General features: G+C 54.2%; 1 protein-coding gene across 2 annotated transcripts; it reads right to left on the bottom strand.

Moving 5' to 3' along the window:
- Positions 1-1141: 1141 nt before the first annotated feature.
- On the bottom strand, positions 1142-24756 carry LOC309581802 (protein argonaute-1). 2 transcript variants are annotated; one of them, XR_014227062.1, is made up of 20 exons: positions 24640-24756; positions 17464-17647; positions 16621-16741; positions 16309-16490; positions 15921-16057; positions 15686-15820; positions 15331-15418; positions 13598-13745; positions 13378-13497; positions 12455-12577; positions 11906-12039; positions 10515-10699; positions 10205-10364; positions 9842-9932; positions 7953-8147; positions 7692-7826; positions 6714-6815; positions 5720-5919; positions 4792-5290; positions 1142-3558 (listed from the first exon to the last, which is right to left on the bottom strand). XR_014227062.1 is itself a non-coding variant. In XM_082296605.1 (19 exons), exons 1-19 carry the CDS (start codon positions 24662-24664, stop codon positions 5182-5184), a joined length of 2574 nt encoding a protein of 857 aa, XP_082152731.1. In that variant the 5' UTR covers positions 24665-24756; the 3' UTR covers positions 1142-5181. The 2 variants fall into 2 exon arrangements, 1 of the variants encoding a protein (XP_082152731.1); XM_082296605.1 differs by having other exon boundaries at positions 1142-5290.
- Between the last annotated feature and the right edge of the window lie 636 nt (positions 24757-25392).

The raw sequence follows: 25392 nt of genomic DNA, 5'->3' as shown, positions 1-25392 counted from the left end.
TTAACTGAAATTGGGAGTGGGAAATGTGATCGCCAGGATGAAGCAGATACATGGGAGAGAGGCATCTCTGCAAACACACATCCCCGAGGGGCAGCACATCTGGTCCCACAGCTCGGGCACTGTAATCAGCACCAGGGCTGGGCTCAAATGCCAATCTAACACTTGAAACCAGTTTTCTGACCTGTTTTCCAGGACTCCAGAAGCAACTGCACAAGGCACGATTTGCTGTTGCACCTCTCACAGAAAAAGCCCCTTTAAAACTGCAAAAGATTCTGTTGTGTAGTAGGAATCACTTAAAATAGGTGATACAACCCACAAAGCAGCCAGATGTGTGCAGGACCTGTACAGGTGCCCAGCTTGGGACAGAACGTTCTGGTAAATTAACTAACGAGTACCTGCATGCCATTAGTAAGCACTTCCTTAAAATTCCTTGGCATTATTCAAAAACCCAGTCACAGCTCAACTGCTAAATCATTCATTGGCTTAAGGGTCTGTTCCTGCACCTTTGTAAGGTAAAACAAAGAACTCCTACAAAAAATTCAGAGGATGGCAAACAACCTCCTGTTCTGGACCCTAAAACTCAACCATAAGCTGCTGGCATTGGAGAAGACTCCGATGTTTGCAAGAATTACAAAGCTGGGAAATGCAAAACATGATGGGAAATGCAAAACATGAGGCAGCGCAGAAACCCCGAGGATCAAGTTTAACCTCAATCCAAAAGGAGACTGAAATCCATTCTCAAAGCGCCTCAGAGCCAAGAGCCCCTGAAGCACTCGGTGAGGCTGCAGGAACAGCAGATTTTGATGTACATTTCTGTTATCTAATGACCCAGGAACCCAAATTCAGTCAGTTTTCAGGTGACATTTTAATAAAAAGTGGAATTGTACTGTATTCCCAGAAGTTTTAAGCACATATTTGTTTGCTTAAGTGTTTCTCTCATTAAACTGAGATCTGGACAGTGAGGGGTGTTGGATCCTCTGCAGTGTCTGATGCAATTCAGCTCCAGTCAGCGTTTCCCTGTTTGTCCCCCAGCCTTTCCTGAGGGAATGACTGGGATGCGCATGTCCCTTCCCCACGAGATGTGACTCAGGAGTGTCACCCCGACATATTCACATTGCTTTTATTTAGGTCTTCTGCCAACAGTTACAGGGTAACAGACACTTGGGACTGCAAAGTCGACGTTGCAAGCAAAAATCAGGACCAAGGAAAAAAAAAATCCACAAAGGCAATTAAATCAAATCCAATATAAATACAATGTTCTGGAGCTCTTTAATCATACTGCTTTCTTTAATAAAGAGGTGGTTAGGATCTTACAGTATTTTCTTTTGGCCTAATCCAAGGATTTTGTTACTCTTCACCAGTCTTAATTCCACGCATAGAAAAAAAAATTGATATTCAACCTTTAAAATATAAGCCATATTTTCTTAATAAAATAAGTTTTATGCTGCTGCTTGTTTAGTAAGTACTGTACATCAACTGTTCACGGCTATTTAACAAATGGACCATACAGAGTTCAAGCTAGAGCAAAAAAAACCCACAAGAAAAATAACAACCCAAACGGAGCGTCCTGTAAATACCCTATGTACAGTCCCACACTTGCTTGTAGAAAGGAGGTACGAAAGGGGCTGGAAATCGAACACAAAAGCACTGGAGTCCTGGAAATTTTCTTTCACAACTATTGAAGTGCAAATCACTCAGGCAAGATATGAATTTCACTTGTTTATTGCTCTCTTGCTGTCTGGCTTCCCTTCCTGAAACAATCACATTCTTTTATTTCACACTGATTTTCCAAGAAGAAAACCTTCCCGAGGCAACGCTGGATGCTTGGGCTGTTTGACACTGAGACATCGGGTCGTACGTGTGCGATCCCAGAACACCCCAACTGCCCTGGAAGCTGCGGGGAAAGGGCAGAGCAGCCCTCCCGCCCCGTTCTGTTCAGATATGAGATAAGGGAAACAACAGCATTCAACAGGTAAATGAAAGCTACTCCTCTTCCCACAGAACTGCATGCACTCGGCGACTTCCAGTCGCAGATGGAACTCGTGCGCATGGAGAAGGCAGAGACTCGGAGCTGACTGGGATGCCCGTGGGGGGTTTGTGGCTAACTACGGATCCTGATATGTACCTGGGGTAACACCTATCCGCTACAGGCAGCAAAACGCACCTCAACATGCAGCTACTCGTTTGCATCTCGGACAAGAGAAGGGGAGAAATGCCGATGCCGGAGTGCGGAGAGGGTACAGTGCATAGTCCGGTATAGAAAACATGCGGGTCACTCCAACCTCTCTAAACTTCTTCGAAGTGGAAACAGGGTTTAAAAGGGCACAGCAGCTACTGAGTTTGGCTTTTTTGTTTATCCAAAACCATGAAAACCCAATGCAGAGGGTGAAATAAGGGCAGAACACGATCTGCAAGTCAACAGCTGAGAGTTTCAGAAGCTGTGAAGCTTTTGTGTAGTTAAAATTGCTGTTAAAAGTAGGTGCTACATCAGCAAGTCTTCATTCATAGTTTTCTATGAACAGCCACCTTACAAATGAGTGCAAATCTTAAAGGTCCGTTTTACATTTCAAGTCTCAAGGTTAAAAAAAATTGTTACAGAGCAACAAGCTGTTTCTGTAAATGCCCACACTATCTCTTTTCAAATGGTTAAAAATGGCATGTGCTATGCCACAGCTACTAAAAGACATTTCAGAATTCTAGACCCAACTAAAACACTAAAATAAAAACGAGGAACCAAAATACCTTTGCCCCTCGCTGCAGAGCAGCAGCCAGGCGCATTCCGGTGTAATGCTGGTGAACAAACTGATTTGCAGAGAGAACCTTGACCTTGACCCCGATTTTATTCTTAATGAGGAGCTTTCTAACACCAGGTGAGCGGGAACAGCCCCTCTGAGATCGTTTTGCTTTCAATGAACACAAGCCAGAGTTCGGAGGATGAGATGGAGGTGCTGATTGGTGTCACTATGCAGGCACTTGTGTAGAGGAATGTAGGCTTCTCATGTTGACACTTAGTGTTGATGTGTTCCCTACGCTCTAAAAGCCTTCCTAAGAGTTCCCTACCTACTGACCACAGATAGCTCCTGGTCTCCTCCCCACCTTGAGGATATACAGCAGTAGAGGTTGACACAAGGTGCAAAGGAGGATAAGAACCAAACACTGTGGTCTTGAGGAAAAACAGGACTGTGCTAAACGTAGGATCTTCACCAAATGTGACATCAGTGGGCTCAGCACTTAGTTTGCATAGCATAGTGATGTCTTCACTGTTCACAAACACGTTGCCCCAAAAGAAAATGGGAAGAGTGAATTCCCGGGATTAGGACAGCTCAATGCGCCAACATGACCGGTGTCGTTTTCATGAAGGCAAGGCAAGTTTCAACGTCAGAAAGTACAAACCAAAGAGGTGTAGATGTGCTTCTGTCCGCGCGCGGGCCAGGGGCAGCGCTCGCGTGGGGCCGCCTGGGAAACGCGTTCGGCAGGAAAATGATACCAGAGCTCTTCCCCTCAGAGCGTGGCAGGAGCGTGCGCCTCGTTTGTCTCTTGAAGGAAGCGCTGTGAACACTTTCATAGAAAAAACCCCAGATAATGTGCCTGGATGATATTGGTACTGAGCTGCCACCACAGCCCTGCCACCGTGCGTACGGTCACTGTGCAGCAAAACGGGTCTGAAAAGCAGTGACCAGGTTCCTGTGGGGAAAAAGGCTGTTTTCCTGGTACAAGCACAAATCAGGGGTTTCTCCCATGACAACAACAAAGATTTCATCGTTCTAAGGAACAAGCTGGTGTGCTTTCAGAATAAAAACCCTGGGCATGAGAGCGGTGATACCATGACACAAAGAGCAGCAAAACCTAGCAGCAGAGAGGGTGAGAGCCTGGAGGTGCTGGAGGAGGGGATGTGGTAGGTGGGAAAGCAGCCGGCCCGGGCAGACACGTGCCAAATGCACACGGGCAACGGGTGCTGTAGAGCACCTGGCACAGCACAGGCTGCAGTCGGCAGCACTCATCAGACAGAAACGTTGGAGAGCTGCGGCGTGAACACACACAGCTTCAGGAAGTGCAGGGATGTAAACTCTGAGAATGTTAATGACTTGTGGATTTTGGCAACAGACTCAATATAGTATAAAAATAATGTTTAGTAAAAAAATCCCGGTGTCCATCATAAAAATTCAGGGGGGAAAAAAAGAAAGAAAAAAATGGATAGCGCTTTCTGTCCTCATGGGATGGAGATGCCCCCATTTGTCAGAAACAGTTTTAAATAACAAGTAGTACATTGGAAACAACAATGGGTCAGCAGCCATTAAACGTGTCCTGTATGAAAGTGCACATCTTTCAATGGGTTTAACCACCGTGAGGTCGTGATCTGACACAAACTGCAACTGAGGACCATAGAAATTAACTCCTTCTGATGGAAATATGGACCACCATCAAGACAAGATTACTAGTTTCCTTACAAGATTAAAAACATTGAAATTTTGCAGCATCATAGTAAGGCACTCACCCATGGAAAAGTCTGTGACTGTTGCTTCGAGCGGCAGCAGCTGACTAGCTTGTAACACGAGGAAGACAGTTTTCAGTTCTGAGCTAAGTGCTAGGGTGCCTTACATTATCCGGGGGGAATTACTTGGGGGTGGGGAACTGTTAGTGTTACAATTCTCCTATAAACTAGTTGGTTTTTTTTTTTTCCCTCAACCCATTAAAGCATCTCATAATCTAAAATATTAGTTTTATAAATCTAGTCTTCTGTTTTAAGGCTCTAAAAATCCCCTCCCCCCAACCCCCACAAAAAATACCTACCAGCGCCTGGTGGGCAACGGAGGACCAAAGCCGCCAGTTCACAGTCAGAAGTCTCTAGTATTGCATCTTAAAAATGAAAACCTGCTTCCGCCTCCCGGGAGTTTTATCCCTTCCCTTGAATGCCTTCATGTGTTTGGTCAGGTCAAAATTTTGCAAAGCCAGAAAAAATTAAAAAAATAATCATCATCATCATCATCAGTCTCTTCCAATCCTACAAAGGTGTTGGATCGTTCTGTCCCATGGTGCTGGTCTCCTGCCTCGAGTTGACGCTGCCTGCCCTGCAGTGATTTCTCATTGGAAAAAAAAAACAAGGTGTCCCAATGCTTCCTTTTTTGTATGGCTCCTACAAATCTGAAAGCTTTCTTGAGTGAGGTAACAAAAGTTAGGCTTTCAAGCAAAGTACATGGTACGTAAAGTGTCCTGATGAACCTGCACAGCCTTCGCCAAGGCCTGGGGGTCTCTGCCGTTGCTCTGTCCAGATATATGGCTGCCCTCGCCACTGAAAATCAAGGAAATCACTGCATAATTATTTCATATTTTTCCCCCAGGAACGCTGAGAAACTCCCCTGGAGATGAGGATCAGCTGAGTGCTGGCAGCACAGGAAGTGACCTCACTGCAATGCACAGGGATGCTGTGCACGCTGGTGACCACACCTGGACTGCAGAGATTCCAGCACCTTGAGGCAGCTGGAAATACTCAGACACCCGAGAGATGCTCCCACAAGCCCGGGATGAGCTCAGGATAGGATTTAACCCTCCATTATCCCCGTTCCCACTGTGCTGGGCCTTACGAGGCTGCAGCTACCTGCAGGTCTTCCCCTGGAAAGGCTCTGCTGCAGCACTCTCGGACACAGGCACTTTGAAACATCAAGGTCCCCTGCCCACCGCCTGGCTCTGCCCTCCCAGGGCCACAGGCTGTGCCCCTCACCTGTCGTGCTCCTTGTCCACGAGATGGTATCGCGCCCGGAACGCCACCAGCCGGGCATAATAGGCTGGGGCTGGGATGGAGACAGAGCGGGTGCAGCGCACGTAGGTATGGCACAGCTGGTACGTGAGGATCTGCAGCTCGTCCGCCGTGAACCGGTTGTCATCCCAGAGCACGTAGTAGTGGGACGGCCGGCTCGTGCCCTGAGGAGGGGGCCAGTGTGAGAGGTGCTGCCTGCACCTGGATGCAGCTGCCTCTCATCCCCATCATCCCCTCCCTGATCCAAATGATCTGTCAGCCAGCCGGGGCAGGAGGGATGCCTGTGCTTCCCTGCTGTGAGAACCCTACACAGCATGGCAGGAAAGCCCTTGGCACCAAGGTGCAAAGCAGTACTAATGCTGCTGCCTGTCCCCTCTGTGCCACACAGCTCACTGCATCCCCCACTGCATCCCCACCGAGCCAGGCCAGCTCCCGCTGTCTGTGCAGGGGAGGGGAAGCCGAGCAGCCTCCCTTCTGAAAGCAGCTGCAGATTACACAAGTGCAGTTTTCCCAGTCTGGTTTCTGACTAATCTTGGCTGCCTGCAGCCAGGCAGCTGCAGAGCAGGCAGGGATGGCTGGCCTGGCTCTCCCGCCCAAGGCCAGACAGCAGGTCCCTGCTGACGACGAGGTGCCCCGGCAAGGCCGGCATGCTCAGACACCAGCCTAAAAGCTGCTGACTTGGCCACTCTGAAGGAGCAAAACCTCTTAGGGGAGACCCTTGGCTCCAGGAGAGTAACCGAGTACGTGCCACACAGTGCAGCAGCAGCACAGACCTGGCACGTGCTTGCCAAGCCACCGCAGCGGCAGCTTAGATCCAACTATCCTCAAATCCAACTGCCCACGTCTCCATGCTAGAGGGAGGCTGTGACAGGGCCAGGACAAATGCACGAGAGCACAATCTGCAACAGCAGCCAAAAAACCCAGCAGCATCCCAAGAGCCAGCACTGCAGCGTGGTACCTGAATGCCTGCATGACTGCACAGGTAGAAGTCAAACTCAAAGGGGTGGGTGATGTTGGTATCCACTGTGGTTCCTGCTGGGATGTTCCCACTCTTTCCAATCTGCAGGGAATAGAAAGAGATCCAAGCACTGCAGAGTTTGGTTATTTCCAGTTGCCAAGAGCACCGTCATTAACACAGCTGCCCTGCCCCAGGGCCATGGTGGAGGGTCCCCATCTCAGTTTGAGATGCAGAGACAGTCTCCATGCCCATTCAGGGGGAACAGAAGCAGTTCATCCTACTCTGCTCTCTGCCCAAACAGGCCTGCTTGCATTTTTTTCAGGCATTAACACCAGGCATGACATGGAGACATAGCCAACAGCATGGAAAAGAGAGCAGCAGGGTGAGGGCTGGGCAGGGGCCCATCCTACTACAGAGATGAGGATTAAGTGAGCAAAACTCCAGGGATCCCTGCAGAGCACGTGCTGGAGCCTGTGCCACAAGATACTGGGGCTTTTACATCCTGATCAAAAACTGCCCTTAGTTCCAAAGATTAAATCTTTCTGCTCATGTGGAGTAGCCTGGTTAGACTCAATCTAACCATTAAATTCAGATGAAATCTAGGAATAGTGACAGCAATCAATGTTACTACAGAGTACACATGAACAAGCTGTGAGCAAGCAACGGGTTATTCAGCCTGTCACGTCAGCAACTCCAGCTATCACCAAAACAACAGATGTTTTCAAGCTGACAGAGGCTATTTCAAGAGTCACCAGGATCATCAGCACTCAGTAACTCATAATAACAGCAAACAGCTGGCTGGGGTTCTAGAAGCAGACTAATCCATGTGGCTGCAGGAGTCCACTGAGCAGCACGTTTCATTCAGAACGAGCTCTTCCTGGCAGTGGTGAGATTTCCCCTTGGCAAAGCCAGGGCTGGCTCTTTCATCAGACAGGGATGAATCAGCCGCCTCCAGCCCTGGCACACTGCAGCACTCACCCTCTCATTCTTGTCTGCACAGAAGAGACGGGTGTGATGCCTCTTCTGGACGACAATGTAGGTGATGCCAGGCTGGTAATCCTTTTCCAGTTTGATGCAGGCATCTCGGATCGCCAGGAGCTCATAGTGTAGGATCTGGAGAGACAAGGGCACACAGAATGAGGGGACACACTGGCACCCAGCTGTCCCTGGGCACCCTTAAGGAACCTCAGAGGAGCCGATGCAGTTCCACTGGCCAACAGGGATCTGAGGGTTCCTCACCTGTGGGAGCTGCCCCTCAGGAACACCATCGCGGTAGAAGATGATCCTGGTGGGTTTGAAGCGTGTGGATTTGTAGAACTGGATGAGGAGCTCCCTCACCATGTAGGACAAGTCCTCGATGATCTCTTGGCGAGGACGCTGCACGCGCACCGTGGCACAGTACCGGCTTGGGTGGGCGTCCATGCTGCCCACAACCTGCAGCGACAGACAGGCCAAGCCCATGTCTTACACCAGGAAGGACAGAGGGGATGCGGGACATTCCCAGCCTCCACCTGCTTCCTCCATGCACAGCTGGCCATGGGCAGAGCACCTGAACTCACAGATCAGATGGGACAGCAAATACTGTACAGGCAATCAGTGCCCAAAAGGGACACCCCTGGTCATGGCCACATCTGATGTCACACTCTGCCATGTCCTTTGCAACATTTATGGGAATTTCCAGTGAGACAACTTTGGTTGGTGCCACTGAGTGCCGTGGCTGTGGGGACTGCTGCTGCTCTGCCCTTGTTTCACTTCTCCTGCCTGGCAGCGAGAGGGAGTGGGGCTGCCCCAGACAGCCATGGGCTGCCCCAGATGGCCAAGGGCTGCCCCAGATGGCCACGGGCTGCCCAAGGACGTGGTGGGTCGAGTCACTGCATGGCAGCCATTGAGCAGAGAGTTCCCACTGCAGCACAGAGCAAACCTCAGACACATCAGAGCAAGAGGTCAGGGGCAGCCAGGCTTGACTGTGACACAGGGCTAGTGGCACAGCATGAATCAGGTGCTGGCCCAGCTGCCTCACTCCCCACGCTCAGCAGCAATTGTGCCGTGTGCCCCATGTCCCTCGAGCAGAGAGGAAGCACCACAGACCCCACATCCTCAGCAGTGTGAATCTGTTGCCCCTGCCCTCCCCAACACTTTCACTTTTGCTTTGCAAACAGAGCTCTGGGGTTGGGGCTCCTCGACCGGAGCCAATGTGTACAATAGAAACTGTGCCTTTAGTTTCAGCCACAGACCCACTTCTATTGTCCAATCAACAACACACCAAGGACAAGGTCAAGTTGCTCCAAAGACTCTACCCTTTTCCTCCCATGCAGCTTCAAAAAAGCTTTCACAAAAAATTAAGAAGAAAGCCCTAGTGGTCCTGCACAAACCACAAAAGATGTTTTCAGAGGTGAAGCTCTGCCGCCAGGAAACAGACTGTTCTGTCCCACCCACACCTACAGCAAACAGCCCAAAGCCTTTCCCAACTCCTTCTAATTAAGAAAAAAACATTCCTCCAAAGATGCTTTTTCATGCCAAGGAAAACCTGAGCTGTGAGTCCTGGAAATTTAAGAACTTAATAGGAAAATGCTGACGTGCTTATCCTGCATGGCAATGAGCACAGGGCAGTGTCTCTCAGCCCAGTGGAGGGCACAAGCTGTCCCTGCCTCCACTGGCACCGAGCAGCACTTCGCTCCATGGATGCTCATTATTCACTTGAGGAGAAGGCAAATCCTCCTGCACAAAGGGCTCAGAAGCCTGGTCACCCCAGCTTCCCCATGTCCCAAACCCCAGCTCTCCATCAGGGGAAAGGTCCCTGAAGAGCTGCAGCTGGATAGGGATGCCCAGGATGACACCATGCAGCACCAAGCTCCCGGCACACTTGGGGCTGTGCTTGGGGCCGGCACATCACGAGCCCCATCTGGTGGCAGCTGCCAGTTTCCCCGCGGCTCCTAAAAACTGCAGCTTCCCTGCGGAGAGGCAGGAAGGGATCGGGACGCAAATCCCAAGGACTGGGATAAACGTCTGACAGGGCACAGGCCCACCCTGAGAAGTGTCATCATGGGGACAGCAGCAACACATGGACCTGAGTCCCATTCCAGCTCCTGCATTCTGCAGGGTTTTTGGGCACCAAACTGTGAACTTACAGCCGTTATCGAAGGTTTCTTCCCATCTCCTGCTGGAGGGTGAGTGACATCAGCCCCGAGGAAGATCACCGGCTGCTGAAAGACAGCAGAGCTGATGGGAGAGAAGAAAAAACAAGCAGTCAGCCTTTGGGGCCATCTCAGGGTGATGTACAACCCAATGGAGATGAGCAGATGACATCAAGGACATCTCCTGACTTCCAACTCTGGCCTGGACACATCAACAAAGAGAAACAAGTTACAAACCCCCATTTCAAAGAGCTACTTTATGCAGGCCCCATCTTCTCCATGTAAAGCCAGGCAGGCAGCACCACCAGGGACTTGGGATACAACCCCAAAACTATGAGAGGCAGGGGCCGTACGAACCGCTGGTGAGGCACAAGGATGTTGTTGATCCCGCCAAGCTTGACGTTGATCTTGAGGCAGAGGTTGGAAAGGGTCTGTGGGGAAGTTTTCACCACATTCTTGACCTGGACGCACTGTGTGGCCATTCCCAGGAGAGTGTCCCCAACACGCTTCACCTCGGCTGTGGGCAGAGGAAGCAGGTGAGCACACAGGCAATCAGCACCGCACCACTTCCAGCAGCACCCTTGGGAATAGGGAGAGAGAGCCCTGCAGGAGCCAGCCCTGCTGAGGCAGAGCAAAGCCCTTCTCTCTGTGCTTGCCCCAGACGCACCGTACACCGGTGTCTTCCCTGGCAGGATGACAATGATGAGCTGAAGCCCTGAATAGGTGTTCTTGAGGTGTCGGAACATGGGCTCCACGCTGTCTGCACCCTGGGCGTACTTGCAGAAGCAGGGCTGGCCCTGGATCGGCATCCCGGCATCCTTGGAGATCTTGCGTAGCTGGTCTGTGAAGTTCCTGTGCCAGGAGGAGAAGCCCTGAGCCCCGAGGCCTCGTGCACAGCAGCTGTGCCACCAAGCATGGAGCCCCACAGCCGAGTGCTGCAGCACAGGACAGAGACAGGGCCATCACATCACCTCTTGGTGGCTCTATGGCACCCAGCACATGCATGGCACAGGAAACACAAGACCAGGCTGAACTGTCCCCTCTCGGTGCCCTCTTGCCCATGTACTGACTCTTTCTAATGCAATGGAGCTGAGCCCTTCTCCCTTAGGAAGCTGGAGCAGCAGGGAACAAACCTGCTGCCTGCAACAGCTGATTTCCAGGTGACTGCAAAGCTGATGCCAGCCTGCACTTACCACAATTCAGCCACGCTCTGGATTTCTGGAATGCCAAGGATTGATTTGATGCAGCGAGAGCCAGAGGGAATACAGGGCTCACAGCTCTGCTGCAAAGGGATCACGAGAGGAGTGCGGTGTCACTCCCATCTGCGCCCACGTACTGCAGACATGGACACTGAGCTCTTCCAAACCCCAGACACTGACCATGCCAAACACCCAGAAGAGACACACAAAGCACTCACCTTAATGCATCCACTCTCAGTCAGGAGAAACCTGAGGCCCCAGCAGAATCCAAAACCAAAGTGACCATTTCCCTAAATTAAATAAACTGTTCCCGCTGTGTCACTTTGCTACAGAAACATATTCTCTAAGCTACCAAAGCTTTTCAGAAAGCCCAAAACTTCTCTGTAATAACCCATAGGAAATTAGGATGCTTCCTATATTAATTACATAATTTCAGATTATTGAGGAAACTTTTAATCCTCAGAACCCCCTCTCTCTGGGGAGATTCAGTCTTAGAAGAGTTCAATACAGGTTTAGAGCTGGGAGTTTCAGCTCCCAATACTGCAGCTCCCCAATGCAAGGAGTAGATCGAGGAGAGCCTGACTGACAGCTCACAGGTATTCACTCCAACCTGGCAGCTTTGTGATGGCTTAGGGACCATTGGCAGCTGGGACAAACAGTTAGGCTCTCTGGATAAACCAAAAGCAACAGGAACTGGACACCCCACATCAGATTGGTACCACAAGCAGTGGAGCGCCCTGCAGCTCCAGCACTAGCAATACCGGACATGCAGCCCCTGGCTGTGAGCAGCAGTGTGGCTGTCCCTGGAGCCACGGCCCCTCTGGCTTCCCCCACCCGCATGGGCTGCCCCTTTCCTTACTTCAGCACCTCCTCTCGACACTGCTTCTGCGGGGCAAAGCAGGCAATGGCCCAGACTTTGATCTCAATGCCGTTGTAGAACTGCTTCCCTCGCATGTCCCACACGCCCTGGTTGGGAGTTGCAATGGCCCGGTTCTGCAAGGCAAACAGACGGTCAGAGCGCGGCCGCAGCCTGCCCGGCCCCGCAGCCCCAGAGCCCCCACATGGGCTGGGGCTGTGCTCCCTGTCCCAGTGCTGGAGCTGGAGCTGACTCCCTGGTGATGGGCAATCCACAGCCTCAGCTCCTCAGCAGTGACAGAAAATTCACCCGAACTGCCCTACCCTGAGCACGCCTCTCCTCTTCATCTCATCACCAATGACTCTTGGCTATAACTTTCAGACCAGTTATATTGAAAAAAACCCAAAAAACACAAACCCAAGGCACTTTGATAAAACATTCCAGCTCTTAACAGGAAGGTAACACAACTTTTGCTCAGAAACAGTGTTTCTAGGTGTGACAGCATCTCCCTGCACAGTGCAGCTCAGCCCAGGCAAGAGCAGCCCCACTTACCCGGCCTCCATACTGCAGGATGGGAGCCGGCAGGACCCGCCCTGTCACCTCCGTCATATCATCCTTCACCTTGATCCCAAACTCCTGAATGTATGGATCCAGGTTGTAGCTGGCATTCTTCATCTGCAGAGGGAAGGAAGGGCCATGAGAGGGAGTGAGACCAACTGCTGCATGCCAGGCAGCTGCAGCTGGCCAGGAAATGTGGGCACCTGAAGCCCTGTTCTCCATAGAGCTGCAGGTGGAGCAGCTCTGTCAGGGGAGGACGAGCAGATCACCATTGCGGCCCAAACCCTCTCCTGCAAACTGACCCACGGGGACCTGATTTTGAAACACACTAACCAATGCAACTAACAGCACAGCCTGCTCCTGGGATTTAAGATTTCAACATGAAGGTTCAGACTGGCAAGAAACTTATCAAGAGTCCTAGAAGGAATACCAAATGCCCCTGGCTTCAAAAGCCCAGACACATGTGTTTGGGGAACAACAGCGCCGTTAACCAGCGGCCAGGCACAGACAGAGTCCCTGCACTGCAGCCCCACCACACACAGCCCCACGTACACCTACAGCCAGGGGCGTGACTTTAGTTTGCTTCCCATTTTTAGTTCCAGCTTCCTTTGGGTCAGGTTCCATCAGTGCGAGGGCCTGAATTTTCTGCACATGCATTTCCATGGTCACTTTGAGCTGGGCTCCCCTGTGCCAGTGTCCATGATGTACACACAGGCACTGCTGCCCAGGGATTCAGTGGGAAGAGGGGGATAAAACCCTGCCGTTAACCTCACCAACATCTCAGCAGGTCACAGCTCTCCAGTGCAGAGCAGCTGAGGAGCAGGACCACAGCAAGGTCCATCACAGACATGATGCCATAACCTGCCATCAGTGCCACAGCCCCAACCTCGTCCTCGCCAGGGACTTGTGTCACGTACCAGGCGACTGATTTCCTCCTGCCTGTCTGGGGCAGACCTGGCTGTTGCTTTTATCATGGTTGACGTTTGATTGTCCGTGAGCTTCTTGATACACCGCTGACCTGCCACAATGTTACACACCTGCATGGGAGGGGACAGACAGCAGCCACGTGTTGGGGACAGGTAAGACTCGGGGGACCACAGCTGAGCACAGCCCCAAACCACAGGTGCCACCACTCACCTCCAAGGGAAGGTACGTGTGTTTCTGTTCCTGGCCAACCTGGAGACAGGGCAGGTGAGGGTATTTCAGCTGCAGGTTGTATTTCTGCTTGAAGTACTGAGCCACTGTGCACTCCACTGTCTGACCACTCTCCAGCTGCAGTGGGAACCTGGCAGAGGCAGGACACGAGGGATGCACCTACTCAGAACAGACACTTCCAGACCTCAGGCACTATGTACTGTGGCTGGGAAGAGGGAGCTGCCAGGTTCCCACCCTGAGCTGCCATACAACAAAATAAAAAGCACAACAGTGGTATTTTCAGAAATGGAGTCAGGAATACTCTTATCCCAGTGTGGGACTGAGGTCCCTAAATAAAGCTCTCCCTCACTAATCCAGCTAATCAGAGCAAATGTTTACTGCAGGACGTGCCACACATGCCATGGTAGGGCACAAAAATACAGCACACTGGCACTCAGGAGAGCTTCTGTGCCTGGTGTCCTCCCTGGTGATGCCATGAAGATTTTTGCCTTTTCTTTTATACCCGTGTTATACCTTTCTACAACTTCTGTATTCCCAGTGCTTTTGCCTACATTCTTGGACTTGTTTGTTCAGCCAGGAGTCTCAACATCTTAGAAGCTTCGTAGCCAGGGATCAGTGTGTCCCAGAGCCCAAGGTCCTCTCCAGAACACATTCTGTAAACTCAGATAGAGCCATCCAGGGGAAGGTTTCTTGGGGAGGGGGGGCTCACTTGAGCCTCTCATTGGGGAATCTTTGACAGATCTGCTAATTAGTAACACCTATAATGTTCTACCCAATGTTGGGGGGGGGAGACACAGAGACACAGAGATAGACTCGGTGGGGTACATCTCGATGCATATGACCTGGACGTGTGCACCTAAGGATCCTTAAAATAAATACCAAGGTAAAATCCCTTTTCCCTTTCTAACCGTGTTTGACTCTTGATTTTAAGACGAGGAAAAGGCATCACTGGGAGCTGAACGGAGCTCCAGGAAAAGGCTAAATGGCCTCTCCAGGTACAGGACAGCAGTTGCAGGGTGGGCAGAAAGAAGCAGGAGGGAAACATTTCCCTTCAAAAACAGAGGGGAAAAAAAAAAATCAAACTTCCTGGCTCCAGGGCTAAGAGGTGCCAACACACCCGCAGCTGGAGAGCAATACCCATCCTCAGCCAGCACCAGCTGCTCCCAGCTCCATAAAGAGCTCCATGAAAATGCAGAATTAACCTGATATTCTTTATAGAACCAAAATTATAGGACAGCCAGGTTGACTACATCAGCGAGGTGCCACATTCCTCCTGCGCTCACCAATCCCAGGGCTATGACCCAAGGATGCTGGTGCACAGGAGACACTGAGGGGTGCTCAGGCCCAGCCTGCTACCAAGCACACACAAAAAATTCCAAGGCAGACACTCGTGTTAGCCCCTGACAAAGTCTCTGCTTTGGTAGTGACTATTTTAAGAATGAAGAAAACCAAACCCGGAGGTAAAAACTAGGACAATTCCTGGCATGTCAGCTCCCGCCCGCCGCCGCGCTCTGCCTGCCAGACACAGCATCCTCTGTGCTCCCATCTCCCTGCATCCCACTCCACACATGGCACAGGGCTGCAGAGCTCCAGACACCTCTCTTTTTGCCATCAAAGACTGCAGCTTCCCATCCAGCTCTCACTAATGACACCAGCAGCTGTTAACAAGGAGAACAGCGCGGATTTTTCCAAGGGCATCTGCCCACCCGCCTTACGTCTGGTGGCTGGCTGGCCGTCGGGTAACGTTACACACACGGTATTTCCTCTTCATCTGCCCACAGTGGGTCACTTCCACCTTCAGACCTGATGTTAGACAGGGAGACATGGCACAGTCATGGTGAAGGTAGGAGCAATTCCCCTCTGCCCAACTTCCCTGGGACACTGCCAACAGCTTCCTTAACTAATTCCCTGCTTGCAGACACCCCAACAATGGCATGAGGGAGGGAATGGTGCCTCAGAAGACATTGAAAATGTGCAACCCCTGTAACCCCACCTTGCTCAGGGACTGGGTGGGACACAAGCCACAGCCAGCATCAGGGGACAGGTCCCAGTGCTCCCCAGGGGCTCTACCTTTGATCTCCTTGGTGAAACGCACTCTCTGCGAGTCCGTCAGGGGCTTGGGCTGCTCGTCAATGTTCCGGATGTCCAGCACCTCACACATGAACTCGATGACAGGCTGGGCTTTGTAGAAGGCAGTGGCCGACACTGTGGGACAGACACCACGATGTGTCTCTGCTCTCAACCAGCCTTCCCAAACACACCCAGCCCCGCCACAGCAGCTCCCCAGCGTGAGAAATAACGTCACCATCGATGTTGAGCATCATCTTCCACATGGCAGGCCGGACTGACTGGTGGAAACCGAACCAGACCTCCCTGCCCCCTCCCAGGGGGTGGTAGTAGCCTTCAGGGGGGGAGAAGAAGGACCGGCCGACTGGAGTGTACCTGTGAACCAGGGCAAACCATGTCAATGGCACACACTGGGCCCACAGCAGCACTCCCAGACCCCCGAGCTGGCACTCATCCTGCCAGCTGCATCACCTCCTCTGTTTCTTTTGCAGCAGCACCCAAGGACATGGCTGGCACAGCCGCCTCCTCCAATGACTGTCAAGGCCAGTCCCAGCCACAACAGCCTGCCAAGGGCAGCAGTCCCCTCCCCTCCCTGGCACAGCCCCATTGTCCCTCAGCGCAGGTACCTCATGGAAGCCAGGTGCCTCATGGCAACATCCAGCGCCTGGACGGACTCCAGTGGGACGGGGATCTGCCCGCTGACCAGGGCCTCGTGCAGCATGCGCCAGCTCACAATGGCCATCCATTTGATAGAGACCTTAAATATCCTGTCCTTGCCTTCCCCTGGGATTGTCACCTCAAAGTCAACCTGGGTGCAGGAGGGAAGGGACAGTGACCATGGCATCCCCACAGGGATGAGGCAGGGTCATTTATTGCTGGTCTTTCCCAGGCAGGAGGGAGGTCACAGTGCCCACGTGGGGCTCACTGCCCCCTCTTACCCGCTCGTTCCCAATGGGTAAGGCTGTGACAGTGTAAATGTTCTTCTTCCCATCATAGACTGGTTTTCGGTCACCAAAGATCTGGGGTTTGAAGTGCTGCACCATGTACTCCACGACTTCCCTATGCAGGCAAGGTAGAGGGGCAGGAGGAGAGAAGAGAGAGGTTTGTTTTGTCACTTTCTTTACAGCCTGATACCTTCTGCAACCTGTCCAGTCCACCCCAGCCTCCCTTCCTGGGGCAACTGAGAACAGAGCTAAGACCCCTGGGGCAGGAAAGCCCTGCAGAAGCAGTCACGTGCCTTGTCCCACAGCTCAGTACGTTGGCTTTGGCCGGAGTGTACATGGCACAGGGGAACGCAGAGCGGCTGGAGCTGCCGGAGTGTGACTTGATGCTGAAAGCACATGCAGCATCTGCTCGCTGGCCCTCGGGGCACAGAGCTCCCCGGGCTGCGAGGGGAGGAGGGGACAGGCAGCGAAGAGCACATCAAAAAGAAAAACAAAGAAAAGAAAAGTACATGATGGCCTGAGGTCTGGGCTCACTATTTTTGAATCAGGGATTGTTGCCAAAATAGCACAGCTGCTTCAGAGGAGCAGGGACTGTGCTGAGGCTCCAGACCCCTGACGCTCCCAGGCCAGGAATGAGCACTGCTGCACAAACACGGCTGGGGGGTCCAGCCACCTGTGGACATCATGCCGTGCCATGACCCCTGCCACTGCTGTGACCCCTGCCATAATGGTCACCCTAATGGCTTCTACTGGAAAAAGAGAGACAGGCACTTATGGAGCCTCCACAAGGAAACTGGAAGCAGGAAACAAGTGCCAAACCTCTAATACTTGCCTTACCTGTTGACTCTGCGTGGACATTTATCGGGTTTGATATCCACTTCATAATGATACACATCGATCTTGGGAATGTCCACTTCAAAGTAGTTGGCCAAGAGCTTGATGGGCTTCCCGACAGTTCCTATCCCGGGCCGACGCGGTGCTTGAAACACCTGCTGCAAGGGGGGCAGGTATGCGCCTGCAGCTGTGGGAGAGAGCATGGGTCAGGAGGGCTGGGAGGGACCCCATGCCCAGACAGACAGACAGACAGACATCTCACAGAGTCACAGTGCTCTCCATCACCACATCCTGAACTGGAAGGTCTCCCACTACTCCTCCTCCTGGCAGGAGGTGGCAGTGGCAGAATTCAGAGCAGCACACCAGGGAACAGCTTCCCCAGGCACCATCCGGGAAGCACTGGTGCCAGCCGAGTTGTTGAAGGGCAGTGCCAGGCCACAGCAGCCACACCAACTCCCTCGGCACAGGCTCCAGCACTGTCACCTCTGATGGGAGAGCAGCACCAGCTTCACTGTCATGGAGCTGCAGGTCTGCCCCTTTCCAAGGGGATGCAATTCCCTGGATACTCTGTCAGCACAGACATACAGACACATGCATTTCCCCTCCATTCCCCGGCAAATTCCGACTCACTGCTGGAGGGAGGATGCCACAAGAAACAGGAAACACATTATTCCATCTGCACTACACAGTTTTCGAACTGCTGGGTTTTGAAAAAAAAACCCAAAACAAACCCAAACCAATCCCAAATCCCCACTTGAAGCAGTGTGGGGACCTGTAAAGAGGGAAATATTAGTTTTTCCACAATTCCCATTACACAGACTCACTTATGAAGCTCTGGAGATGCAGGATGGTACCCGCACATGGCTACAGGACTGAGCTGCATTTCTAAATCAACAGCACCCTTGGACTCAAACGTATCTTAAAATATTGCCAAGGAATTATTCCACCCTGCTGCTCTCTGAGGTGAGCTCTGCCTTCCCTGCCCCATCCCCACTTTGCCCATCTCTACCCCTCCCAGTTTGCAGCTCCTATTTGTTCCTCAAACCCCACGAGGTCTGAGCCAGCTGGGCCAGCGCAGGGAGCGAGCGTGGGGGTATTCGGAGCGCTCCATCTGCGCGGCCAACTGTCCACATCGGCCCACAGACAGCAACCCAGCTCCAATTCAAGCTCCTGAACACATGGTACTTTTAGCACCCCTTTCTCCCATCCACTTTCTTTTTAAATCCATATTTCCATTCCAGGCTAAAAATATCAGAAGCAGAAAAACAGAAGAGCAGCAAACTAAGCTTCAAATTTGCCTTTTACTTTTGCACCCAAACTCCGTAAGACTTTTCCTGCTGATGGAAGGCCACCAGTGCTGCAGGACACTGAGGGGATGGGAAAACTCTTGTGAGTGTCCAGGGGATGAACTCCAGAAGTTAATGCTCCAACATCTGCTCCTGCTTCTGCCCTGAGACAGGAGCTCAAGGGATCCAAAACCCACTGGGAGCCCCAAGCCTGGGCTAACCTGGCCCCAGAAGCTCCTTGGACATGGCAGCACAGGACTTGGAGCAAGGTGGGGATCCCTGAGTCCACTGCAGGGCTCAGACCTTGCAGGCACCTGCAGCTGCCCCAAGACAGGGTGACCGACTGCCAGCCACCCCTGAAAAGCATCTGCACTGCGTTTCGGGAGCAGCTTGTTTGAAGGAATTGATTTTCAGATGAGCTGCTCCCGGTGTAAGTCATGTCTCCACATGATCAACATTTCTTGGCAGTGGCCAGCTCCCTGGCTGTGAGCTGATGCATTCTTAAATCATGGCTCACAAGCAAAGAGGTATTTGCCAGTGCTGCTGGAGCCTCCAGCCCCTGAGCTTGAGTGAGGAACCATGCCGCCCACCTGCAAGATCTGTCGGGGGACAGCAGCTCTCCGCTGCCTTTCCTGCAGCCACATCAAGGCCAGCACATGAAAATTCGCCTCCTCTGGATCATCTCACTCCCCAGACAATCCTGGCAGCCATGTGTGAGCAGGACTGCAACTCCATGTACCCATGGTAACCCTGCAGATGCAGGGAACACAAGGCAGTGGCCACAGCTTGACAGCTGCTCAGTGGCACTTGGGTGCCCAAGAGGAGCTGAAGCCAGTTTGGGGCTGGCAGGAATTGCAGAGGTGTGACCAATTCATCCCACACCAATCCCACACTGGGCACTGCTTTGGTCACTCCAAAATGAGAGGCTTTGCCATGCAAACCCTCTTGCCAGAGAATCCCCAAATGCTTCATGAACATAACACCCCACAATTAGGCTCATGAATCACAGGTGAAGGAAGGAACCAGCCTCCAGCAACACAAAAGTTGGCTCAGAATTTTGATGGGACACAGAAGATACAACAAACGCAGGGTAAGATAAATGGGCAGTGTGGCCAGAGGGAGCAGCACCTAACGGCACAGGAGATACTCTGCAAAGACCAGGGAAGGACCATGAACAGCATCAAGGATGGGCAAGTTCACCCCTGGGCTGACTCAGAGGGTTTTATTTTGGTGACCACAACACACAGCCCCTGAATGTGACAAGCCAAAGCAGCTGCCTAGGCAGCACCTCCAGCATGTGAGCTGGGCTCTCACCTGGCCTTGGCTGCTTCAGACCAGGTGGGAGAGACCCCAAAACTCTTTGGGAATAGGAAGGCTTGGTTCATCCTTACACATGCCACATTCCTGCCCCGGGACACTCAGGGTCCCTCCATGATTTTGCCTCAGTGAAAGCCACCCTCCTCTTGGCTCAGAGGATGCTGCCAGGGAATCCCGGGTAGCTCGACTGTCATCCCCAGGCACCTCATGCCTGAAGCCGGCTCAGGGCAGCAGAAAAGGAGCCAGCAAGAAGAAGCCTCGTTAAAAAGCTACCCAAAGTGCATGGAAACAGGGGGCTCCTGCATAGGGGAGTTTGGCTCCTGCATACCTCGACTCTCCATGGCAAAGCTGCACAGGCTCCCACTTTGTCATGTAAATGCGGGCGCCGGGGCCGGGGGCTGCAGGGCGAGTGTTGTTCCTGCAGCACAATGCGGCCAGTGAGCAGGATGAAATCCGCTGCCATTAGAAATTCCGCGGCCTGGGAGGAATCACAGACTTTCGAACACAAAGCCATGCCCTGGGGACGCGCCGGCGGCGGGAGCATCGCCGCCCTTGCGCCGGGTACCGCGGGCAGAGACGGCGGCGAGGGCAGTGCCACCGAGGTGAAAGCAAGTTTGGTAATTAGCGCTGGAATAAGCTTTGTTTCTGTTATTTATTGTAACAGCTGGGGAACAGGACCCGCTGCTCAACAGCTGCCTTCGCCGGGCGAAGCCGCCGGTGGGACGGCATGAAATTACCATGTCATTGAAATCCTCTCCAGCGCCGCATTCAGCCGAGGGGCCGCGGGAACGGGGCCCAGACAAAAGGGAGTTTTATTGCGGCGGCGGCGGGTCCGCGCCGGCCCCCTCTCCGCACACCCACCCGCCAAAATACAGCCGGGAATCGGAGAGGTGCAGACGGGTCCGCAGCACAACAAATGCCACCGGACACGCAGCGTGGTCCATCCTCACCCTGAGACATCTCCCATCCTGAACTACCCCAGAAGTTCCCTGAGAAGTGAAATCCCTGTCGGGGAGCAAAGCAAGGGGCAGCACCAGTGGGAAAGGCAGCTGCTGGCGGGGGGTGAGCAATTGGCATTCCCAATCTCCAGGCTCGACACCTCTAAAACCACTGGCTCTAAGCAGTGACCAACGCCATCCCACGCAGCCAAGACTTCAAAAAGCCCCATCTCAGCTCCGCCAACCCAGACATCGCCGCCTGTTCCTTCCCGAGTGTACTGAGTACTACCAGGGCCACGCAACTGCGGGTGCTTTTTGGTTTGACACCAGACTGAGTTTCAGCAGGTGATGCACACACGGGACAGAGGCTCCGACTGCAGCCATCAGAGCTCAGCACTCAATCTGTCTGTGCACCAGAGCCTGGCTGCAGAGGGCAAGGCTGAGCTGTCCAAGCTCTGCTTCTACTCCACACTGGGGTGGCTGCATGCAAAAGATGAGCCAAAACGGGCTCTAAACTGTTTTACTACAGTACTGACACCTGAAAGCAGCCGAGTTCTTTGTATCCCCACACTAAACATTGCAAAGGACACTGCTGTGCTTCCCACCTGGAAATCACAGGTGACACCCTACAGTGCAAGCTATAAACCTGCCTGGCCAAGAGGGGTGTCCCTGCACCCTGGGACATGCAGTCCCGCAGGCTGAGCTGGGCAAGAGTGTGAAGCTGTGGGTGCTGCAACAGAGCACAAGGAACAGCAGCAAGAGCAGCACCAGCTCCATCACACCCGCATGCAGGGGCTGTACTCCAGCTGCTCTGCCTCGAGAGAGCAGTGTGGTGATGCCAGTGGTGTGCTGATGCCAGCGGTGCAGACACGGCTCAATCATGAGCTGACCCGTGAGGGTGCTGCCAAGCTGGCCTCAGCTGTCCAGCAGCTCTGTTTTCCATCCCCCTGATGGGGTTTGAGAAGCACCAGCACAGCAAGTGCCAGCACCCCTTCTGAGCACACCAAGTGGCACATCCAGGCTGCGTGACACGGCACGGTGACCCTGGGGTCCCCGCTAAAGGCGCCTGGGCTGGGCAGAGGCTGACACCCCCTGCCAGCCGTGCGGGGTCTCCCGCTGCTCCTGCACTGCCCAGGCAGCAGCCAGGGACATACAGAGCCGGGAGTCGCAGACAAAGGCGGCCCCCAGTGCCGGAGGGACAGGACAAAGGCAACGCTGGCTCCTCTCCATGTCCCACCGCGGCCCCGCAGAGCCACCGGCTCCCGGAGAGAAGGCTGAACCCGCCCGTGGCTCCATGCGGATCACCCTCCCCAAGGAGCAGCTTCTCTGCCTGATTTGGCTTCCTTCTTGCGTCTGCCATCTTAATAACTTGTCTGTGTTTTGCTCTTCCCAGGGTTTAGGGAGAGGCTGCAGAGAGTGTTTAGAGATAAACCATCCGTGCTGTGTCTCCAGGCAAGGTGCTTCTCCTGGCTTTGTTTCTCGGTCTAATCCCATCCCAGAAGCAGGCGTACGCAATTTCGTGTTTCCTGAAGATAAAGGAGCCCCAACAGCCGGAGCAGCTTTGGGGTTTTTGCAAGGTTCAGCACAGGAAGACAACGGTTGAGATTAACAGCCTTTAGGAAGTTTGCAAGGGATAAAGAAAACTATAAATTGGAGGAAAATAAGCTTAGTTTTTAAAACCACTGCATGTGTGTGCCTTCCTGAGTGCTGCCTGTGGGTCAGATGTCCTGGGTTTTCCCGCTGCCTTTCAAGGCATCTCCATGTTGGGCACATCCAGGCACATGCCAGTTTCTGCTTTATTGCCCTGAGAAGCCACAGCATCATCAGAGCTCACACGCAAGGCTCACCCCATACCCAGGGTCTGGCACAAGCAGAGGGGTGCCAAAGCAGGGCAGGATTCACAGCAGCTCTGATGACATGGGGTTCATGTGTCCCCTGCCCACAGGGCAAACGGGGTGGGAGGAGATATTCCCCAGCCAAATTTGGGGACAGAAGAGGAAACTCCCAAGGGTGCAGCATCAGAGCCCTGCTCCCAGTGCAGCCCCCACAGGCCCAGGGACTGAAACCCAAACCTGTCCACCGAGTGCATCCCCATCCCAACACAAGAGATTCTTTTAAAGCACCTTAAGAGCATCAGTTCAGGCTGGGGTAGGAGGGTGTCCAGCAGCGTTATCTGTGTGGCCCTGAAGCAGCAGTGCTGCTATCGCGCCAGGGCGCCGGCAAAGTCTGTGGTGCCGCCAAATCACAGCTTCCAGAGGCCATAAATCAGCCCAAACACAAAGCGCCAGCAGCCAGAAGGTAAAGCAGACACAGGGAGATTTCTGTGCCACACTTAAAGTAAATATCGTAAGAAAGAACTGAAGTTTGCAAACACTCAGAAGGTTTATGTCAAAATCTCACCAGGCTGATGTGTTACAGTGGGTGACAAACGCACCAGCACAAGAGAGGTGGCAGGGCAGCGACTGCCGATCCCATTGCCCTGCCCCTTCGGAAGGGCAGCAGCTCCCCATCCCCATCGGCCCGTGCCTCAGCAGGGCAGTGACCCACGTCTCCATCACCCCATCCCTCCTTCTGCCTCATTTTAGGCACCAAAATCCTTCTGCGACTCAGCAGCGCAAGTTGGCGATGCTCAGGCCAGACATAGGAGCGAGAGGCTGCCGATGCGACGGCCTAGCGAATGGCTCTCCAAACCCCCGCGGAGCAGCCCGGCACGAAGAGCACTGCCAGCTGCTCCCGTCCCCAGCCCGGCGTGCGGAGGTTGGGGCAGGGGACACGGGGGGACAGCGCGGCTCTGGAGCTCGGCCCCGCGGGGCCATGCTCAGCCCCGGCTCCGCGCATGCCCTGGCACGGGGAGAGCAGACGCTTCGTGCTGTCACGGCACACGGCGTCGCCGGCCTCGCGCCAGCTCCAGCCTGAGCCCCGCTCCCTGAACTCGGGGAACGGGGAGCTGGGGGATGGATGGGGAGCGGGGAGATGAAACGGGAGCTGGGGGAGATAAAATGGCAGCTGGGGCGGTGGAATGGCAGGGAGGGGAGTAGAATGGCACCGGGGAGCTGGGGGGATGGATGCGGTGGGAGGTCGGGGGGATGGAGTGGCACCTGGAGGAAAGGATGGGGAGCCGGGGGGATGCTGCTGCTGCTTTGTGCACAACAGGCCCCTTGTGCAGGGCTCGCTCCGCGCTGTGGGGACCTGCGGCTGGACGTGACCCCGGCCCTGTGCCCCCTCCTGCGGGATTTCTGCGGGTCCCTCCATCGCCCCCTCCCCTGCGTCCGCACCGCTGCTGCTCTCGGGACACCCGGGGGACGCGCCTGCCCGGCGGACCCGCAGTTCCCCCCCGCACCCCCGCTGCTCAGACCCCCCCGCGCCTCCGACATCCCCCGATCCTCGGCATCGCCCCCGCACATCCCGCGCCGCCGCCACATCCATCGCCACCCGCCGCGGTCCCCTCCGCACATCCCTCCAGGGCGGTCCCCCCGCCCTCCCCCCCACTATCCCCACACGGTACAGCTCCCCCGGCCCCCGCCGCACTCCCGCCCCCCGTTCCACCGGCCTCATCCCTTTCGCCCCCCGCCGCCCTCTCGGCGCTCCCCGGCGCGCAGCGCTCCGACCCCCCTCCCCCCCATCCCCGCCGGCGGTACCTGCTCCCGAGGGTCCCGCTTCCATCCCATCCACGCGGGCGCCGCTCCGAGCCGGGGGCCGGGGCAGGGCCGTGCCGGGGGCCGAGGCCGGGCAGGGCCGGGGCCGGTGCCGCAGCCGCCTCACGCCCCTCACGCCGCGCGCACGCGCCGCCGCCGCCCGGCCCCGCGCGCAACAAAGGCGGCGCCCGCCGGCCCCGCCGCCATCTTGGGGCCCGCGGGGAGCGGGAGGAGCCGAGGGGCCGGGGCTCCGCTCGGGACAGCGGGGGGTGCCCAGCCGGGGCCTCCCGCAGCCGGGGAGCGGCGGAGCGCTGCCCGCCCGCCCGCGCCTCCCGCTGCGCCGTTGCCACAAATATTTATGTCGTGGTTTTTCCCTTTTTTTTTTTTTTTTTGACTCATTTTGTGCGGCCGGGTCGAAGAGGAAGCGCTGTGAACCAGTTCTTGTAGGGGCCGCTGTACGGTCAGCTCCTGAGGTGCCCTGAGCGTCGCCAGGCAGGAGCAAGGCAGGAATTCCCCGTGGGCCCTGCTCCATCTAAATCCATAGAACCGGGCAGAGCATCCCTTTCCCATCCCGTGTCCCACCACCTCCCAGACCCGTCCTTCCCAGGAAGTGCAAATCCCGACCCTGTGCCTCGACTTGTCTGTAACATCATAAACCCCAGGAGCATCATTCCCACAACGAGCCCAGTTGTGCGATCCTGGCTGGGCCATTGCAGGAATCGGTGGAAAAGCCACCGGAATTTAGGCTGTCAAAGC

The sequence above is a fragment of the Coloeus monedula genome (genome assembly GCF_965178545.1).
Source record: "Coloeus monedula genome assembly, chromosome: 24".
NCBI lineage: Eukaryota > Metazoa > Chordata > Aves > Passeriformes > Corvidae > Coloeus > Coloeus monedula.
Note: the sequence above shows the minus strand (reverse complement) of the source record. Positions and strands in the feature narration are given on the sequence as shown.

What these genes read in the sequence shown, in the direction of transcription:
- LOC309581802 (XM_082296605.1), bottom strand. Translation starts at nt 24,664, where the DNA reads ATGGAAGCGGGACCCTCGGGAGCAG. An exon ending in TGTCCACGCAGAGTCAACAG is followed by an intron (nt 16,742 to 17,463) that starts GTAAGGCAAGTA and finishes TTGCCTGCATAG; the next exon opens with GGAAGTCGTGGAGTACATGG. An exon ending in AGAAACCTTCGATAACGGCT is followed by an intron (nt 8,148 to 9,841) that starts GTAAGTTCACAG and finishes CTGTCGCTGCAG; the next exon opens with GTTGTGGGCAGCATGGACGC.